We start from the raw sequence: 19510 nt of genomic DNA on the forward strand, positions 1-19510 counted from the left end.
GTGCTCGCCAACTCAAACACAAGGAGACATTAGCCCAGGAGGTACAGATTCTAGATGAAATAAAATCGCCCACACAGATGCAATTCTGCGCACTCAAAATTTGCAAAGAGGACGGAAGCGAATTTTCTGCAGAAAGATTTTGCCTCCCATTTACTTTTAGTCATCAGCAAATTAAAATGACACCAGCATTTTGAAATGAAAATGGCATCCTACAAGAACATTTGCAGCATAATAAACTGTTGCAGGCTCCTCACTTAACAGGAAAATTGGATGCATTTGTTGGTTGTGGCCACAATGGGCATTTAATCATTCTAACATTGTAGGGATTCCATGAACGTCAAGCTTTGAGCCAAAATAGACCATTTATAGAATAGAATCATGGAATGGTTACAGCACTGGGAGGCTATTTGGCCCATCATATCGATGCTGGCTCACTGCAGGAGCAACTCAGCTAGTATCACTCCCCCACCCTTTCCTTGCAGCCATGACAATTTTCTTCAGAAACTTATCCAACTCACCATGATTCAATCCGCCTCCACCATGCCCTCAGGCAGCACATTTCATATCCTAATCACACACTATTTTTAAAAATGGTTTTCGTCACATCTTTTGCCAATCGCCTCAAACTGGCATCCTCTGGTTCATGATCCTTCTAGTTTATTTTCAAAGATTCAACCTGCCACTTAGCATTTATTTTTTTTAAATACACATTTAGGGTAGGCGATGGCCTAGTGGTATTATCACCAGACTATTAATCCAGAAACTCTGTTCTGGGGACCCATGTTCGAATCCCACCACAGCAGATGGTCGAATTTGAATTCAATAAAAAATATCTGGAATTAAGAATCTACTGATGACCATTGTCAATTGTCAGAAAAACCCGTCTGGTTCACTAAATGTCCTTTACGGAAGGAAGTCTGCCGTCCTTATCTGGTCTGGCCTACATGCGACTCCAGAGCCACAGCAATGTGGCTGATTCTCAGCTACCCTCCATGGGCAATAAATGCTGGCCAGCCAGTGACCCCCATGTCCCATGAATGAATAAAAACATTGGTATTGCACCTGTGGTTCAAGCGTGAACACCTTTATTGGGTTGCCTTTGACCTTGCTACCACAACACTGCCCTTTTGAGATTCAATAGCCCTCATGGAATACTCCAAATAATGATGCATTCATTTACTACAATGTAAATGAATGCATTTACATATTTAGTAAATTAATGCATCATTTACTACAACTAGCGCGTGTAGTTTTGGCCCTCTTGCCCAAGGAAAGGCCTACTCCCTCTAGAGGAAGGTTCAGTAGAGTGGTTCAGGACATGAAGGGCAAGTTATACTCCGTGGAGTTGAGAGATTATCTCAAACTGAGATAACTCGACAGGGTGGATGCTGAGAAAAATGTTTCCCATGGCAGGGGAATCTAGAACACAGCCTGAGATCAAGAAGCCAGTCGTTTAGGACAGAGATGAGGAGAAATCTGCCCACTCAAAGTATTACTAATCCTTGGAATTCTCTCAAGGATGCTCCGTCATTCAGTGCATTCAAGAATGAGATTTTTGGCTATGAATGGATGTAAAGGATTTTGGGATAGTACCAAAGATGGAAATAAGGTGGAGGATGAGCCATGACCATGAGCAGGACCATATGGCCGGCTCGGACTCCTGGTTCTGAGGTACTGCACGTCACCCTTGCCTGTGTCCATCCACCCAGACAGCAGAGCAGACCATTTCACAGCGGAAATGACAAGCCTATTCTCAGACACCTACTCTTGCAGCCAAGGTAATAAGCATGATCGGGAATTTGACTGACTTTCCCTTGCAAAGTTCAACGATTGAGAGTTGGTATGTGCTAATGATACATTCCCTGATCGCCCTATTAAAAAAAACAAAACCATTACCAAACTTGCCATTGTGCTAGTCTAGGCAAATCAGCCCCACACACAGGGTGGGTCTCCAGTCTAACCAGCTGGTAACTCACCGGAAGAAAGCTGTAGGTCTTTGCCCCATACAGGCGGTTGGCCAGCTTCAGCAGATAGTTGGCAGTAGGCTGGTTGATGGTAGCTTGCAGTTTCTGAAATTCAGAGTGAATATCTTGTACTTTATCAAAAGCAAGTACCTGAAAGGGAAAGAGAGAAAGAGAGACAAGTCAAGTCATCAATTAGAAAAAGTCTTGCTCAGATAAAATTCAAGGTGCTTACACAATATTCCACAAGTTTGGATCAAACAAATAAAACACTTCACCATACAAGTTCAGAAAAAACAATTTACCATATCTCAATTTACAATATGACAAATCAATGGTTAAATTAATTCCAGGTTTTTATTAAACCACAGAATCCCTACAGTGCAGGAGGCGGCTATTCAGCCCATCGAGTCTGCACCAACTCTCCTTCAGTTTTCACCATCTGCCAAGGTGGGATTCAAACCCAGGTCCCCAGAGGATTACCCTGGGTCTCCAGATTACCAGTCCAGCGACAATACCACTACGCCACTGCCTCCCCTGTTTAAGATGAATGCTGTGGTTGCTGACCAGGTAGGTAGGCCTGTCTCCCAACCTTTTAAACTTGTAAGTAAAAAAAAAACTACAAGGGCATACATCAAATGAAATTTGGTTAAAAAAGTCACGAGAGAATGGGTTTCAGCAGCTGGTGGGTTGTGGCAGGATGGGGAAGAACAATAGTATGGAGGAGGTAGACTTTGTGATGAAGATCAGGGGGGGAGCCAGCTGAGCTCAGGGTCAAATAGGGCACAGACCTTCTGAATCTTTAGTTGAACCGGAAACAGCAAAAAAGGGTGGCATAGTACCGGGTTACACTCGCTGCTTTGGTCACTGTGAAGTTTGTACGTTCTCCCCATGTCTGCATGGGTTTCCTCCGGGTGCTCCGGTTTCCTCCCACAGTCCGAAAGACATGCTGGTTAGGTGCATTGGCCTTGCTAAATTGTCCCTCACTCTACCCGAACAGGGGCCAGAGTGTGATAACTAGGGGACTTTTAACACTGTAATGAAGTTACTGTGAATGTAAGCCTGCTTGTGACACTAATAAATAAATAAAAACTTAAAGGACTGGAATCTTTTCCGAAGTTCGACTTCTCTAAAAGGAGGATTTTAAAAGAAAACAACCTACTTCAATACTCTATTGAGCCATTGGGGCCTTCATGACGTTCAGCGCAAATGGATAAATAGCTTTTAAAAACATCTCAGGCAACAACTCTTGTATCAACATGTGCTCCGTACCATTCTCCGTTTTGAAATACTTGGATGTCAGTTGGAATAAAAAAAGGGCTTGCATTTATAAAGTACTTTTCATAATCTCAGGGCATCCTAAACCGCCTTACAGTCAATTAAATATTGTTGAAGCGCAGTCACTATTGTAAGTAGACTGCCACATTCCCAGGAGAGACATGTGGCAAGCTCCCACAAGCACACATTGTGAAAAGGGGGTGTTTATTTCGTGCCACAGCACTAGGGGGAGCACTTCCTGCACAGGCACAGCCGCAGTCTCGGCTATTGGAGCTTGGAGCCTACTAAAACAGATTGTAAAAGAGTATTAAAGAGCAGCAGCTGAAAAAGTGCATTGATCGGCTGACAAAGTTTCAGGCGACTGTGAAGGATCTGGCAAAGTCTAAAAAAAATAGTATTTTGAGCTGGAACAGACAGCTCACGCAGCACGGGAGAAAGCAGATAAAGAGGCAAAGTCTAAACTTAGTCGCTTTCAATCAAGACTACATTGGCACAGTCCAGGCAAAATAAAGTTCTTATATCATTACATTCCCTCTCGTGTTTCAATACATAATGAGAAATTTCAGTAAATAAAAGAGAGAGAACACACACTTAAAAAACAAACTCTCACGATGAGCTATGGATTATGGCTCCAAACCAGAGTCTAGAGACCAGGGCCTCAGCAGAAATTGATCCTTCAAAGGCAACCCTCAAAATGGCGGGGTAAACTGGGTTCTGGAAACCTCCAGATGTTTTCTAACCTCATCCACCCCTCTACGCTTCTTTGTATGGTCACCAAAAAGTCTCTTGAAGAATGAGACCCTCGCTCCATCGTAGAGCCAGGTCTCACCACATCTGGCAGCTTCCAGTACTCTCTGAAGTTATGAAAATGTGTGAAAATAGGCTGGGGTCATTGGTTATCCCTAGGCCTCGAGACCTCAATATGCCCCTTCAAGCTTGATGTGTTGAAAAAACATGGCAACCAGCTCTTAATTTAACTGGAAACCTACCCTCAGCTTCTTCTGGAAAACCGATCACCGATAATCTCCCTCCAGTCTCGGTTTTCCAGATCCACCAGGATATCTGACACATCGTGTAGCTGATTCTCTTAAGCATTGCAAGCGGGACTCGACCAAGGAAGCAGCACTCTTAACATTAAGGATTCTATCTCCCTCGTCACTCAGCCGCTTACCGGTATTCTGCAGTTCACCGGTGCGAGCACTGATACTCTGCATCAAAAAGTCAAGTTTGTCATCTACAACTTCAATAATATTTGCAGTCATCACCTGCAATGCCTTCAGGAGAGTATCAGGCTCCTCAGGTCACCCACCACATTGAAGGCCCAGCTCCGCCCTGAGCCTTCAATGCACTGCTGCCCCACAGCGCCAGGGACACACCCCCCCCAGAGTTCAATTCCAGCCTCGGGTCGCTGTGTGAGATGTTTGCACGTTCTCCCCGTGTCTGCATGGGTTTCCTCCGGGTACTCCCACAGTCCAAAGACGTGTGATTAAGTTGATTGACCATACTAAATTCTCCCTCGGTGTCAGGGGGTTAGCAGGGTAAATAAGTGGGGTTATGGGGATAGGGCCTGGGTGGGATTGTGGTCGGTGCAGACTCGATGGGCCGAGTGGCCTCCTTCGGCACTGTAGGGATTCTATGATTCTATGATGTGTGGGTTAGGTTGATTGGCCGTGCTAAATTGCCCCTAGTATCAGGGGATTAGCGGGTTAAATCTATGGGGTTACAGGACTAGAGCCTGGGTGGGATTGTGGTCGGTGCAGACTCGATGGGCCGAGTGGCCTCCTTCGGCACTGTAGGGATTCTATGACTGCTCCTTTTCTAAAAAAATCAAGGATTTTCCACTCACTCTTGGCATTTTGTCATCAAAACTCCACCAAAAATCTTCCCAGGACATAGCACGGAGGTTTCACTCCAGGAATTAGGTGATTATGTGCCACGCATCAGAATAAATGAAAGGATTTTTAAAATGAGTAGCGTCAGGGTTCAATGGAAACATGGCTACTCCTACACTCAGTGTCCCTCCCCACTTAAAAGGTGATTCTTAAAGCCTGTGTCTTTGACTAAGCTTTCCATCATTTGACCCAATTCCTCTTTCCACGGCTCTGCATCAGATACTTTGCTTTACAAGGTCTCTGTCAAAACATTTTAGGAGATTCTTTAAAAAGGTGCTACACAAATAAAGATTTGTCATATTGGTTAAAAGCAAATTACTGCGGATGCTGGAATCTAAAACCAAAAGAAAATGTTGGTAATATTGGTTAAAGGAGCAAACTTTGTTTGCAAGACAAAACGAACCATCCTGCTTTTGCACCATTTTAAAACCACAAACTTGCTGATGCAGCTCAGAAGCTAATCACTCCATGTGGTCATTGCTAATGATTGAGATAAACTAGCATTGGAGATTAGTTGCAACAATGGAGGAAGCAGGAACCAGCATCACCCCAGATTAAACAGGAAGGCGTCCCATGTCAGATGTTAATATCAGATCGGCTCGAACCCAGTTCACCAACACAAGGTCCAGCTGCAAAGTCATATCCGATTTTCTCCGATGGCATCTCATGTTCCTTTGTAATATCAGGCAGGAAACTACAGTTCACGTCATCAGCAGTTAAACCAAGAGGTCAGCCAGCCAGTAATTGCTAAACAAGGGTGCTAGTCTGGGGGGATTTAATTGGATGCAGACGCTGCGACAACGGATGAATGAACACCGTTCGACAATCACCAGGCAAGACTGTTCCCTTCCTGTTGGGGAGCACTTCAGCGGTCACGGGCATTCGGCCTTTGATATTCGGGTAAGCGTTCTCCAAGGCGGCCTTCACGACAGCACAGAGTCGCTGAGCGGAAACTGATAGCCAAGTTCCGCACACACGAGGACGGCCTCAACCGGGATATTGGGTTCATGTCACACTATTTGTAACCCCCACAGCTTGCCTGCACCTGCAAAGTTTCACTGGCTGTCTTGTCTGGAGACAATACACATCTTTTTAGCCTGTCTTGATGCTCTCTCCACTCACGTTCTTTGTATCTTAAAGACTTGATTAGCTGTAAGTATTCGCATTCCAACCATAATTCATGTAAATTGAGTCTCTGTCTTTATATGCCCCGTTTGTGAACAGAATTCCCACGCACCTGAAGGGGCTTGGAGCTCTGAAAGCTTGTGTGGCTTTTGCTACCAAATAAACCTGTTGGACTTTAACTTGGTGTTGTTAAACTTCTTACCGCGTTTACCCCAGTCCAACACCGGCATCTCCACATCGGGATTTAATTGCTCAGGTAATTGAAAGCCAGGTTTGAAGTTAGCAGTAAATATAGCAAGTAGGGTTTCCAACTGCAATTAAATGTATTCCGAGAGGTTTTAACACAAGTCGGCTAACACATCCATCCTGGTCACAAAAAACAGAAAAATGCTGGAAAATCTCAGCAGGGCTGACAGCATCTGTGGAGAGAGAGCACGGAGCCAACATTGAGTTTAGATGACCTTTCGTCAATTGACGAAGGGCTCTGACAAAGGGCTCTATTCTCTCTCCACAGATGCTGTCAGCCCTGCTGAGATTTTCCAGCATTTTTCTGTTTTTGTTAGATTCCAGCATCCATAGTATTTCACGTTTACATCCATCCTTGTGACGCACTGCCCTCTTGCGCCAAATCGGAAAACACAAAGACCATCGCCCGATTGGATAATACTGGGCTAAAAGCTTTTGAAGTTTATTTATTATGTCACAAACAGGCTTACATTAACGCTGCAATGAAGTTACTGTGAAAATGCCCTCGGAACTGTCAGCCAAACAACCTTTCCCCTTCCCTCAGTTACAATAATTTTTATATCTGGCAAAGAAAAATGTTCAAAAGAAAAAGTTCAACAAAATAAAACTTTTTGTTTGGTGATTGTTCTCCAGGGTCGTACACACTGGAGACAGATCTTCAATTCCTGGAGGTTCCAGGCCAATCTTGGAAGGTTGGCAACCCTAATAGCAAGATGGAAAGCAGGGTTTGAAAACTGGGGAGACAAGAGGCGAAATAGACAGTGTTACAGATAGGGATAGGTGGGGCGGGGGGGGTACAGTGAGAGCATACTCGAATTGGATTTTGAGACTGATGCCTTAACATTTCTCCCCCAAGCCCTCTACAAGACGCCCATCCCATTAATAGTAAAATAGTTTTAAAAGGGGTAAGAGTTACTTTGCAAAAAGAATTAAGGCGGCACGGTGACACAGTGGCTAGCACTGCTGCCTCACAGCGCCAGGGACCTGGGTTCGATTCCTGGCTTGGGTCACTGTCTGTGTGGAGTTTGCACATTCTCCCCATGTCTGCATGGGTTTCCTCCGTGTGCTCCAGTTTTCTCCCATAGTCCGAAAGACGTGCTGGTTAGGTGCATTGGCCATGCTAAATTCTCCCTCAGGGTACCCGAGCAGGCACCAGACTGTGGCAACTAGGGGATTTTCACAGTAACTTCATTGCAGTGTTAATGTAAGCCTATTTTGTGACCAATAGATAAGCTTTAAAATAAAAAGTCAACTGAAATGGCAACATCAATTACATATTAAAAAAACAAGTTGTTCCAGCAGTTGACATTAAACGGAAGGATTGGCTCATGTTAACAGTTATTTATGTGTTGACTCATTTTGGTCGTAAAGCAGAAATCTAATCCGTTGGAGAATATTCTTTCACCACCCACTAAATTCTTGATTTTATCTTTTCAATTGCTTAAAAACCAAAGAATCATCCTGACAATAGATGTTGTCTCCAAAAAGATAAAAGCCAGTAATGAAAGTCACCAGTAAAACTAGCCTTGTTCATCTTAAAAATGAAATTCCAGTATTACTGGTGCCAGTGTTACTGATTTTTTACTGGGATTTGAACAATTTGAACTGTTTCCCAACCACCCCCCCCGAAACATCCAAGACTTTATGGTAAACCAAAATCACAGCTTGGGATGGTACATATTCCTAGCTCTCCATCTCTCTGGTCAGTGTCCAATTTTGTTACTTCACACAATCACTCATTGTGTGCAGTTTTACAGCGAGGCTGTGTCATTGAATCCTACATTTATTTTTCCAAAATTCTGCTGCTGTTGTGTGAAATATATTGTGTCAAACATCCACTCCCTCAACCACCAATGCTCAGTAGCAGCAGTGTGTCCTATCTACAAGATGCATTGCAACAATTCACCAAAGATCCTTAGGCAGCATCGTCCAAGCCCGCGACCACTTCCATCGAAAAGGACAAGAGCAGCAGATACATGGGAACACCACCACCTGCAAGTTCCCCTCTAAGCCACTCAACATCCTGACTTGGAGATATGTCGCCGTTTCTTCTCAGTTGCTGGGTCAAAATCCTGGAATTCCCTCGCTCATGGCATTGTGGGTCAACCCACAGCATGTGGACTGCAGCGATTCAAGAAGGCAGCTCACCACCACCTTCTCAAGGTGAACTAGAGATGGACAATAAATGCTGGCCTAGCCAGCGATGCCCATGAACGTATATATAAAAAAAACACATCTGTCTTGGTCTAATTCTGCGTGCCTCGGTTTAATTTGCATTTCATTTTGTCACTCAAGAGTGCATTGTGAGTGGTACAAGAAACCTAAACAGATCTGAAGTCATCCAACTGGAAACCACCCCCCCCTCCCCCAAAACTTCAATTAGATCCTTATTTTATACATGCATAAATAACTTCTGGCAAAAAGCATCAAGCTGAAACATTAATTCTGTTATTTCTCTCTCCACAGACGTTGCCAGCCAGGTCTGCTAAACATTTTGTGTTTTAACTTGGCACACCAAGCTCCTTGGGATCTCTTCAGGATGTGATGGGTGCTATACAAATGCAAGTTCTTGCCACCACAGAATAATAATCAGACAAACGCCAATCTTACAAAGAAAGGTGATTAAAAGCTTGATCAAAGATGGATTTGAGGAAGGAGAAGACAAGTTACAAAGTGGGGAGGTTTAGGAAGGGAATTCTCGAGTAGAAGAGACAAGATGGCTGAAGGAATTGTCATTAATGGTAGGGCAAAGAGCGAAGAAAAGTCAAGAAACTATGGTTGGAGGAACACAGGATCTCTGGGGCTGCAGGACAGCAAGACCATAGAATCCCTACAGTGCAGGAGGCCATCCAGTTACCACACTCCGGCACCTGTTCAGGTACTCTGGACGGAGAATTTTGCATGGCTAATGCACCCAACCAACAAAACCACCTGGGCTGCTGCTAGACAGAACTCATAACAAATCTTTTCAATACCCTATTTTACCTTAGATTAAAAGATACACTTTAAAATATAACAAATCTTATAAACTTCACATTTGTAACACTGAGAAAAACTATGGCATTCATTCAGGATTGGGCAACAGACAAGGCTAATGACAAGGAGGCAGCGAGTGGACTGAGGCCTCAGAGTCGGATTATACCTTCACACTGCCAGTCACCAGATGCATCACAGCTTGGAACGGCTCCTGCTCTGACCAAAACCGCAAGAAACTACACAGGGTCGTGAACGTATCCCGGTCCATCACGCAAACCAGCCTCCCATCCATTGATTCCATCTACACTTCCCGCTGCCTCGGAAAAGCAGCCAGCATAGTCAAGGACCCCACACACCCCAGAGGCAATGGCCTAGTGGTATTATCACTAGACTATTAATCCAGAACTCCGTTCTGGGGATCCATGTTCGAACCCACCATGGCAGATGGTGGAATTTGAATTCAATAAAATATCTGGAATTAAGAATCTACTGATGACCATGAAACCATTGTTGATTGTTGGAAAAACCCATCTGGTTCACTAATGTCCTTTAGGGAAGGAAATCTGCCATCCTTACCTCGTCTGGTCTACATGTGACTCCAGAGCCATAGCAATGTAGTTGACTCTCAACTGCCCTTGGGAAACTAGGGATAGGCAATAAATGCTGGCCCAGCCAGCGATGCCACATCCCATGAATGAATAAAAAAATACATACTCTCTTCCACTTTCTTCCGTTGGGAAAAAGATACAAAAGTCTGAGGTCACGTACCAACCAACTCAAGAAAAGCTTCTTCCCTGCTGCTGTCAGATTTTTGAATGGACCTACCCTGCATTAAGTTGATCTTTCTCTACATCCTAGCTATAACTGTAACACTACATTCCGCACCCTCTCCCCTATGTACTCTATGAATTGTACGTTTGTCTGTATAGGGCCAGAAACAATACTTTTCACTGTATCCCAATACTTGTGACAATAATAAATCAAATCAAAGATGAAGAAAAGGAGGGTCAAAGGAAATGGAACAGATGCTCTGGGTAGGATTGGATAGTTTGGAATAGAACCAGGCGAGGGCATTTCCACTCAACTGGACAACGGAGGAGAAGATGTGGTCAACCCAGGATGAGGAGAAGGGCCGAATAAGGATTCTGCATCATGGAGAGTCAAAGATGATGCAGAGCTGCAGTGCATTGGTTGGGGCAGCAACAGTGGAGACAAATTTCAGCAATGGCAGGATGTTCAAGAACTGATGTTGGATGTTGCCTGATCTGGAGGATATCAGCTTTGAGGAGAGGTAAAGTTGGTTTGTTCTCACTGGAGTGACGGAAGTTGAGGGGTGACCTGATAGAGGTTTACAAGATTACGAGTGGCATGGACAGAGTCGATAGTCAGATGACTTTTCTACCTTAGGAAAGAGCAAGTACTGGAGGACATGAGTTTAAGGTGCGTGGAGAAAAGTTTAGAGGAGATGTACAAGGTAAGTTTTTTTTTTACACAGAAGGTAGTGAATGTCTGGAACGCACTGCCTGGGGAGATGGTGAGCGCAAGTACGATAGTGGCATTTAAGGGGCAACTAGATGAATACATGAATAGGATGGGAACGGAAGGATACGGGCTCCGTAAGGTTTTAGTTTAAGCAGGCATCATGATTAGCGCAGGCTTGGAGGGCCGAAGGGTCTGTTCCCATGCTGTGCTTTTCTTTGGTCTTTGAAGAGGAAAGGGAGATTGGTGGCAGGAGTGACGGTTCTCTTTCCCTCCCCCTCCCCTGTTGCATTTTCCAATGCGAAAACCCATTTACAAATGTCATGGGAACAAGTTATGGTCAGGGGATAAAAGGCCAGAAACTGGAGAAAGTCGTGGATTAGGGCAGAGTAACTGAAACAATGCCAATCTTAGTGCCAAAGAAGTGCATTAGCTCCTGGCACTTGTTGGCAGTGAGGGCAAAGGATCTGGAGAAAGGGAGTTCGGAGACAGCTGGCAGTGCTTAAAGCCAAGGGGCAAGGGTTTTATTTTTGTACTGCAGGCTAACTGCAGCAGAGTGGATTCTTGTGGGGGAAAACCAAGCCTGGAGGTGGCTGACTATGGCCCAGAGACATGGCTACAGCTGGTGGGGCTTTAGCTCCAAATCCAAGAGCTGGAGGCGGAGCTGCAGACAGTGCAACACATGGGGCGGGGCGGGGCGGGGGGGTGGGGGGGGGGGGGGAGAGAGAAAGAAAGAAAGAGTGGAGAAACACACTTGGGAGTCACCTGGAACACTTACCAGGAGACAAACACACCCCTTAGGATGGTGAGTAATCAAGGGCAGAACGCGAGTGTAGCAGGTATGGGGACCCAGTCGGTAGAAGTGAAGGGGCCTCAACAATTGTCCAACAGGTCTGCAGTGCTTGCAAGCTGTATGGACAAAAGTGATGGGTGCCAGCTGGATGAGCAAACTGACCAGGGCACTATGAACAAGATTCATACATGTGGGGTGGGTGGGCAATAAATAGGAATATAGCGGCAGTAGGCCGGGGGATAGATACAGTTCTCAACAGCCATGGGCCAGTGCAGATGATGGTGTTGCCTGCCCAGTACTCAGGACATCAACTCTCCACTGGAGAGAAACTTGGAGAATCCAGTGGTTGTGGACTAGGCTGATACCAATGACATATATAGGACTGGGAAAGAGATTGTGCTTAGGGAGTGCAAGCAGCCAGGGCAAGAATTTAAAAAAAAACTAAAGCTCAAAATAACCTCCAAGCCACAAGCAGATTGGAGTAGGGCAAGTCAGATGAGGGAGTTGAATGTGTGCCAGAAAGATTGGTGTGGGAGAAGTGGTGTTTGATTCATGGGAGCCTGGCACCAGTACTGGAGAAAGTGGGAGGTGTACCATTGGGATAGAGTTTAATTGAGCCGCGCTGGGATCTTTGTTCCGGTAAGTCATAGAACAAGGACAGGAGAGCTTTAAAATAAAAATAGTGGAGGAAGTGCAATCAATTAAAAGGAAAATGACAAGGCAAAACAACATGGTAGCATTAAGTGAAGTGATAATCAGTGTGGCAAGAAGGGAAGACTGGACAAATGTCAGTGAGAGATTGCAGAACAATTCAGAATCGGAAGGCTCTGTATCTGAAGGGGCATCGCAATCTAAAAAAAACAAATTAATTGACAGATCGAGGAGAGTTGTTGAGGGCAGAGACAAGGAGTATCTATTTCCTCGGATGATCAGGTGTCTGTGGAACACTCTTCCCCAGAGATAGATTGTTGATTGATAGAGAGTCAATCTTAAAAGGTAGGAAGGAAAGTGGAATTGAAATCACAATCAGATCAGCCATGATTATATTGAATGGCTGAGGGGCCCACTGGCCCACTCCTGTTCAACATGAAAATTTAAACCAGTTTTATTTTCTCCTATTCTTCCAGGGTATATGGTACTGGCGAGGCCAGCATTTGCTACCCAACCCCAAATGCTCTTGGAACAGAATGGCTTGCTAATCCATTACAAACAGGGCAGCACGGTGGAACCAGGGACCCAGGTTCGATTTCAGCCTGTGTGAAGTCTGCACGTTCTCCCCGTGTCTGCGTGGGTTTCCTCCCACAATCCAAAGATATATGTGGGTTAGGGGGATTAGCAGGGTAAATGTGTGGTGTTACGGGAATAAGGCCTGGGTAAGATGCTCTGTCAGAGTGTTGGTGTAGGCGCGATGGGCCGAATGGCCTTCTTCTGCACCGTAGGGATTCTATGATTCTATAAAGGACAATTGAGTCAATTGTGGGTCTGAAGGCCAAACTAGAAAAGGATGGCATATTCCCTTACCTAAAAAAGGGCATTTTTGATCCAGATGGTTTTTTTTTAAAATATAGAAACTGATGTCACCATTACCAACTAACTTTATATTCCAGATTTGTATTAATTGAATTAATTTCCCAGCTGTCGTGGTGTGATTTGAACCCTCGCCCCTCGACCATTTGCCTGGCCCTCTGGATAACTGGTCCATGTTGAGCCATTGCAGTGGTTCGCTCTGCTGCTTCACAGCACCAGGGACCTGGGTTCGATTCCAGCCTCTGGTGACCGTCTGTCTGTGTGGAGTTTGAACCTTCTCCCACACTGCAAAGATGTGCAGGTTAGGTGGATTGGCCTTGCTAAATTGCCCCTTAGGTGTCACAAGATGTATAAGTTAGGGGGATTAGCAAGATAAATGTGTGGGGTTACTGGAATAGGGCTTGGGTAAGATGCTCTGTCAGAGAGTCGGTGCAGATTCAATGGCCTCCTTCTGCACTGTAGGGAATTCTATGATTCTACGTGACATTATCGCTCCATCATCTCCTCCATGCAGCTGTGTTCTAGTTTCCGTTTCATAGGCTTGAGGGAAAGGTATATTGAGACCAAAACAGGTTTTGGGGGGACGGTGGGGGGGGGGGGGGGGGGGGGGGAGGGTGTGCGCTAGGGCTAGAGAAGTGAAGGCTGCCTTGGAGAACACTAACCGAATATCAGAGGCCGAATGCCCGTGACCGCTAAAGTGCTCCCCAACAGGAAGAGAACAGTCTTGCCTGGTGATTGCACCGCTCAACAATCATGAGGCAAGACTGTTCTCTTCCTGTTGGGGAGCATTCTCCAAGGCAGCCTTCACGCCAGCGCAGAGTCGCTGAGCAGAGACTGATAGCCAGGTTCCGCACACATGAGGACGGCCTAAACTGGGATCTTGGGTTCATGTCACACTGTCTGTAACCCCCACAACTTGCCTGGACTTGCAAAATCTCACTGGCTGTCCTGTCTGGAGACAATACACATCTCTTTAACCTGTGCTTAATGCTCTCTCCACTCACATTGTCTGTATCTTTAAGACTTGATTAGCTGTAAAGACACGCATTCCAATCATTATTCTGTAAATTGAGTCTGTGTCTTTATATGCCCCGTTTGCTGTTTATGAGCAGATCTCCCACTCACCTGACGAAGGAGCAGTGCTCTGAAAACTAGTGGCGTTTGCTACCAAATAAACCTGTTGGACTTTAACCTGGTGTTGTTAGACTCCTTACTGACAAGAGAGGGGCCATTCCTCCCATCATCAAACAAGACCCAAGCTGATAGGATGAGGTATTACACCCCCTCCTGGGCTCGATCTGACGCTTCATCGTAGCCAAAAGGCCCAAATGGCTTTTAAAAATTGCTTCAGGTGAAGCCTCATTGTAACCTCATTGGCCAAGACCAAAAACTACAGGATCAAAAACCACACTTGATCTTAGCCAAAAGGTTAAGATGTGGAGATGCCGGTGTTGGACTGGGGTGGGCACAGTAAGAAGTCTCACTACTCCTTTCCTCACCCGAGGAAGGAGCAGCGCTCCGAAAGCTCGTGATTCCAAATAAACCTGTTGGATTTTAACCTGGCGTTGTGGGACTTCTTAAAAGGCTAAGAAGGATGTAAATGTAGTGTATCCTTCAACTAACAGAAAAAAGGAGACAACTTGTGCCTTAATTGCAGTGCCGCACAATGCAATGGATTTATAATGCTGACCACACGTTTAGGTCCAGCTGAGATAGGAATCTAGTGCTAGCATTCAGTATAACAAAACATCCAATGTGCCAGGCCCAGATTAGATCATGTGTCAAAAACCACTGTTGTTGCCAAATGACTGCAGAAGCTGAGGCTACAGAAACTCAGCTTTCATTCATTCAACCCAGTCCCACAAGTTATAGAGAGATGCTCAGCATCACCAAGAACACCCCTCACTACTGATTCAAATGGACAAAGCCCCAAAATGCTGATTTTAAATAAGGGGCATCACTACTACTGCCAGGAGTCAAGAGCGGCACATCACGGAACAGAACATTATAGTAACCTTTTTGTTACAACGCGAGTCAAGCTGGAGGATCAAGAAGAAACAATTTTTTAAAATCTGCACAAAATTGGCTTTTAGAAACAAGGCACACAAGCCTGTCCTATTGCATAACGAGGGGCAGTTATTCATCATTGCAACGATCGGCAAGTTACACTCCTTTCCCCTCATTAGGTTCCAGTGTACTGTTGTTTAACTGATGATATTGTGTTGAATTGTTTTTGACGAAGATTATCATCTGTTAAGGATTTAACTTGGCAAAGATTCTATAAAGGCAACATTTCTTGGAAATTAAATAACCTTCAACCCCCTCCCTTGTTGTTTTTATGCTAATTTATTGGCTAAAAATATAACAGTGAACTAATGTTGACAAATCAGTCATCTTCAGAGAAGCCTTTTGATACGATTATCATCGACCCCAGAATTAGTTTGCATGGTGGCACAATGATGTGGGCAGCACAGTGGTTAGCACAGCTGCTTCACAGCGCTAGGGACCAGGGTTCGATTCCTGGCTTGGGTCACTGTGTGTGGAGTCTACACATTTTCCCGTGTCTGCATGGGTTTCCTCCCACACTCCAAAGATGTGCAGGTTAGGTGGATTGGCTAAATTGACCCGTAGTGTTAGGGGGATTAGCAGGGGGTTATGTAAAGAGGGCCTAGGTGGGATTGTTGTCGGTGCAGGCTCGATGGGCTGAATAGCCTCCTTCTGCACTCTAGGAGGGACCTGGGTGTACTTGTGCAGTGGGACCTGGATGTTCTTGTGCAAGAAGCACAAGGAGTTGGTTTGCAGGTGCAGCAGGTTATTAAGAAGGCAAATGGAATTTTGTCCTTCATTGCTAGAGGGATGGAGTTTAAAAACAGCAAGGTTATGTTGTAGCTATATAAGGTGCTGGTGAAGCCACACCTGGAGTACTGCGTACAGTTTTGGTCTCCTTACTTGAGAAAGAATATACTGGCACTGGAGGGGGCGCAGAGGAGATTCACTGATTCCAGAGTTGAGGGTTGGTTTATGAGGAGAGACTGAGTAGACTAGGACCATACTTACTGGAATTCAGAAGAATGAGGGGAGATCTTATAGAAACACAAGATTATGAAGGGAATAGATAAGATAGAAGCAGGGTCGTTGTTTCCACTGGGAGGTGAAACTAGAACTAGGGGGTATGGCCTCAAAATAAGGGGAAGCAGATTTAGGACTGAGTTGAGGAGGAACTTCTTCACCCAAAGGGTTGTGAATCTGTGGAATTCCCTGCCCAGTGAAGCAGTTGAGGCTACCTCATTGAATGTTTTTAAGGCAAGGATAGATAAATTTTTGAACAGTAAAGGAATTAAGGGTTATGGTGAGCAGGCGGGTAAGTGGAGCCGAGTCCACAAAAAGATCAGCCATATGTTCTAAGGGCCTCCATTTATGCAGTGCGATTCTATGACTGCTGCCAAATTCTCAGGAGACAATGAGAACAGGTTTGAATTGCAGCAGTGTGATCAAGTTAGACCACTTGCCACAGCAAGCTTCTCTTACTCACAGGCTATATATAGTTAAACATTTCGCTTGCTGAGTTTAGAAGTCCGCAGGAAAATGGAGGAGATCCAGAGAAGATTTACAAAAGGACAATACCAGAAATGTGAGGGTATAGGTATCAGCAAAGGATGAGCAGGCTGGGACACTTTGCTCTTCGAAAACAAAACAACGGGAGGGAGATAGTTAGCATTATGAAATGTTTGGATAAGAGTGGACAGAGAATGTCACATCTTGGGGGTGGTGGGGGAGTAGGTGGTGTGTGTGTGAAGAGAATCATAGAATCCCTACAGTGCAGAAAGAGGTCATTCGGCCCATCAAGTCTGCACCAACCACAATCCCACTCAGGCCCTATCCCTATAACCCTAGCTAGTCCCCTGGACAGTAAGGGGCAATTTAGCATGGCCAATCCACCTAACCCGCACATCTTTAGAACAACTAGATGCCATCAATATAAAACATCCAACAACAAAAAAAATGGAGAACACAGAAAAAAAATTCAATACTCAGTGGTAAGAGTGTAGAATGTGTGGCTTGGCTGCAGAGAATAATATCACTGCATTTAAAGGGGAAGCGAGTCAATAATTCAAGGCAAATGGGGAAATAGGGTCAGAGCGATGGATTTAAATGAGGAAAGATGGGAGGAGGCTTAAATGAGCCATAAACAGGTGGGGAGGTGGATTTGAGACCAGGGAGAGAGCAACCATGATCTGATTGAATGGCGGAGCAGGCTCGAAGGGCTGAATTGCCTACCTCTGCTCCTAATCCCTATGTTCCTATGAAATTTGCGGTGCTGGCCATCATTACATTAGTCTGTGGCATTAACATTGTCACTGCTTTCACGAGGTCACAGTTTTATGAAACTTAACCAGTGAAAAGTTTGCAGGGCAGTGGTTAGCACCGCTGTCTCACAGCATCCGGGACCCGGGTTTAATTCTCGGTTTGGGTAACTGTGTGGAGTCTGCACGTTCTCCCAATGTCTGCGTGTTTTTCCTCCGGGTGCTCCACCTCCAACAGTCCGAAAGGCACTAGAGCTGGTCAAGTGCATTGGCTCAGTATATCTGAGCAAGCACCGGAGTGTGGCGATGAGGGGATTTTCACAGTAACTTCATTGCAATGTTAATGTAAGCCTACTTGTGACACAAATAAATAAACTTTAAAAACATTACCATGCGCTCATTGAATCAACTGGCCATATTTATCCAATGTAAATACAAATGTGCTGTTCATAAGGCAACATTCATGACACACCTACCTTTGCCATCTGAGTTGCAGTGTTTCCTTTGGCACCGAGATATACCATTGCCAGAGCAGCTGATATACTTAGTGGCGATACAAAGATATTGCCATTTCTATCCTCTTTGTTCAACTGTTTGAAGAGATCAATAGCAAACTTGACATTCGAAACACCCAAGTGATCCATTCCTAATCTGTCTGGAACAGGAGAAAACAAAACATTTGAATTGTAAATTTTTTTTATTCTTCTCCCAGTCAATTCACACAAAAGCTGTGTTGTTGAAATTCTAGAGTTATTGGCGTGGGTTGTATGGGGTGGGGACAGTTACATCCCTTACTGAGCAGGCAAGCTGACAAAAGGCTAGCAAACACTAGTTTTCATTGAGGATCAGGGAGGGAGAACAGCAAGGTTGTGAATGTTGGTCTGCTAAGCAGGAATAGTATTCCAATGGAATAACATCAGATTCCAGGACTAGAGATTGACCACAAATTTCCCAGACTGTAGCATCATAGCACGGTGGAGTCTAGCAATTAAATGGTTTCAAGGAGGAGATAGATACATTTCTGATTTTAAAAAACGGGTTGAAGGGATAAGGGGCACAGGTGGGGAGGTGGATTTGAGACCGGGAGGAGATCTGCCATGATCTGATTGAATGGCGGAGCAGGCTCACAGGGCTGAATTGCCTACTTCTGTGCTGCCTCACAGTGCCAGGGACCCGGGTTTGATTCCCAGCTCGGGTCACTGTCTGTGTCCCCATGTCTGCATGGGTTTCCTCTGGGTGGTCTGGTTTCCTCCCACAAGTCCAAAGATGTGCTGGTTAGGTACATTGGGTACACTGAGGGAGAATTGGCCAAACAGGCGCCGGAGTTTAGCAACTACAGGATTTTCACAGTAACTTCATTACAGTGTGAATGCACTTGTGACTAATAAATAAACTTTAACTTTTCCTATGGTCCTACGAAAATCGCGATGCGTGCCATCATTACATTAGTCTGTGGCATTAACGTTGTCACTGCTTTCACAAGGTCACAGTTTTCTGAAACTTAAAGCAGTGAAAAAAAACCTGAAAAAGGTTGGTTACACAAACTCCAATGTCCTTAGTGAAAACACTTACAGGAAAGCTGTTAAATAAAAACGGTTCTGGGTTGGCTCAGACTCCACTATTCCAATGCTGTCCCAGCCAATGTCCTCCGCAAAGTTGAGCTCACCCAAACTTCACAGACCTATGTTGGTACGAAGTGTTATCTTAGGAGGAAAGGTTGAGCAGATAGGGCCTATACTCATTAAAGTTTAGAAGAATAAGAGGTGATCTTATTGAAGTGTAAGGTTCGGAGAGTACATGCTGAGAGGATAGGAACACAGGAACAAAGGAGGAACCCATTCAGCCCATCAATCCTGTCCCGTCATTCAATATGATCATGGCTGATCATCCACCTCAACGTCCTTTTCCCCCCACACTTTCCCCAAATCC

The 19510-nt window shown here is 45.0% G+C and overlaps 1 protein-coding gene and 1 long non-coding RNA gene across 4 annotated transcripts in view; both read right to left on the reverse strand.

Moving 5' to 3' along the window:
* Nucleotides 1-19510, reverse strand: part of LOC144479753 (uncharacterized) — a 79890-nt gene that overhangs the window by 16324 nt on the left and 44056 nt on the right. The window lies entirely within an intron of this gene.
* Nucleotides 1-19510, reverse strand: part of LOC144479675 (leukocyte elastase inhibitor-like) — a 41536-nt gene that overhangs the window by 16324 nt on the left and 5702 nt on the right. For 2 of the 3 annotated variants that reach the window (XM_078198695.1, XM_078198688.1), the window contains exons 2-3: nucleotides 18058-18236; nucleotides 1977-2114 (exon numbers count right to left, since the gene is read on the reverse strand). In XM_078198695.1, the coding sequence (XP_078054821.1) occupies nucleotides 1977-2114; nucleotides 18058-18236 (317 nt within the window). Of the gene's footprint in view, nucleotides 1-1976; nucleotides 2115-18057; nucleotides 18237-19153; nucleotides 19264-19510 lie in introns of those variants that run through there. The other variant, XM_078198703.1, reaches the window with a different exon arrangement.

The sequence above is a fragment of the Mustelus asterias genome, chromosome 2 (genome assembly GCF_964213995.1).
Source record: "Mustelus asterias chromosome 2, sMusAst1.hap1.1, whole genome shotgun sequence".
Taxonomy (NCBI): Eukaryota; Metazoa; Chordata; class Chondrichthyes; order Carcharhiniformes; family Triakidae; genus Mustelus; species Mustelus asterias.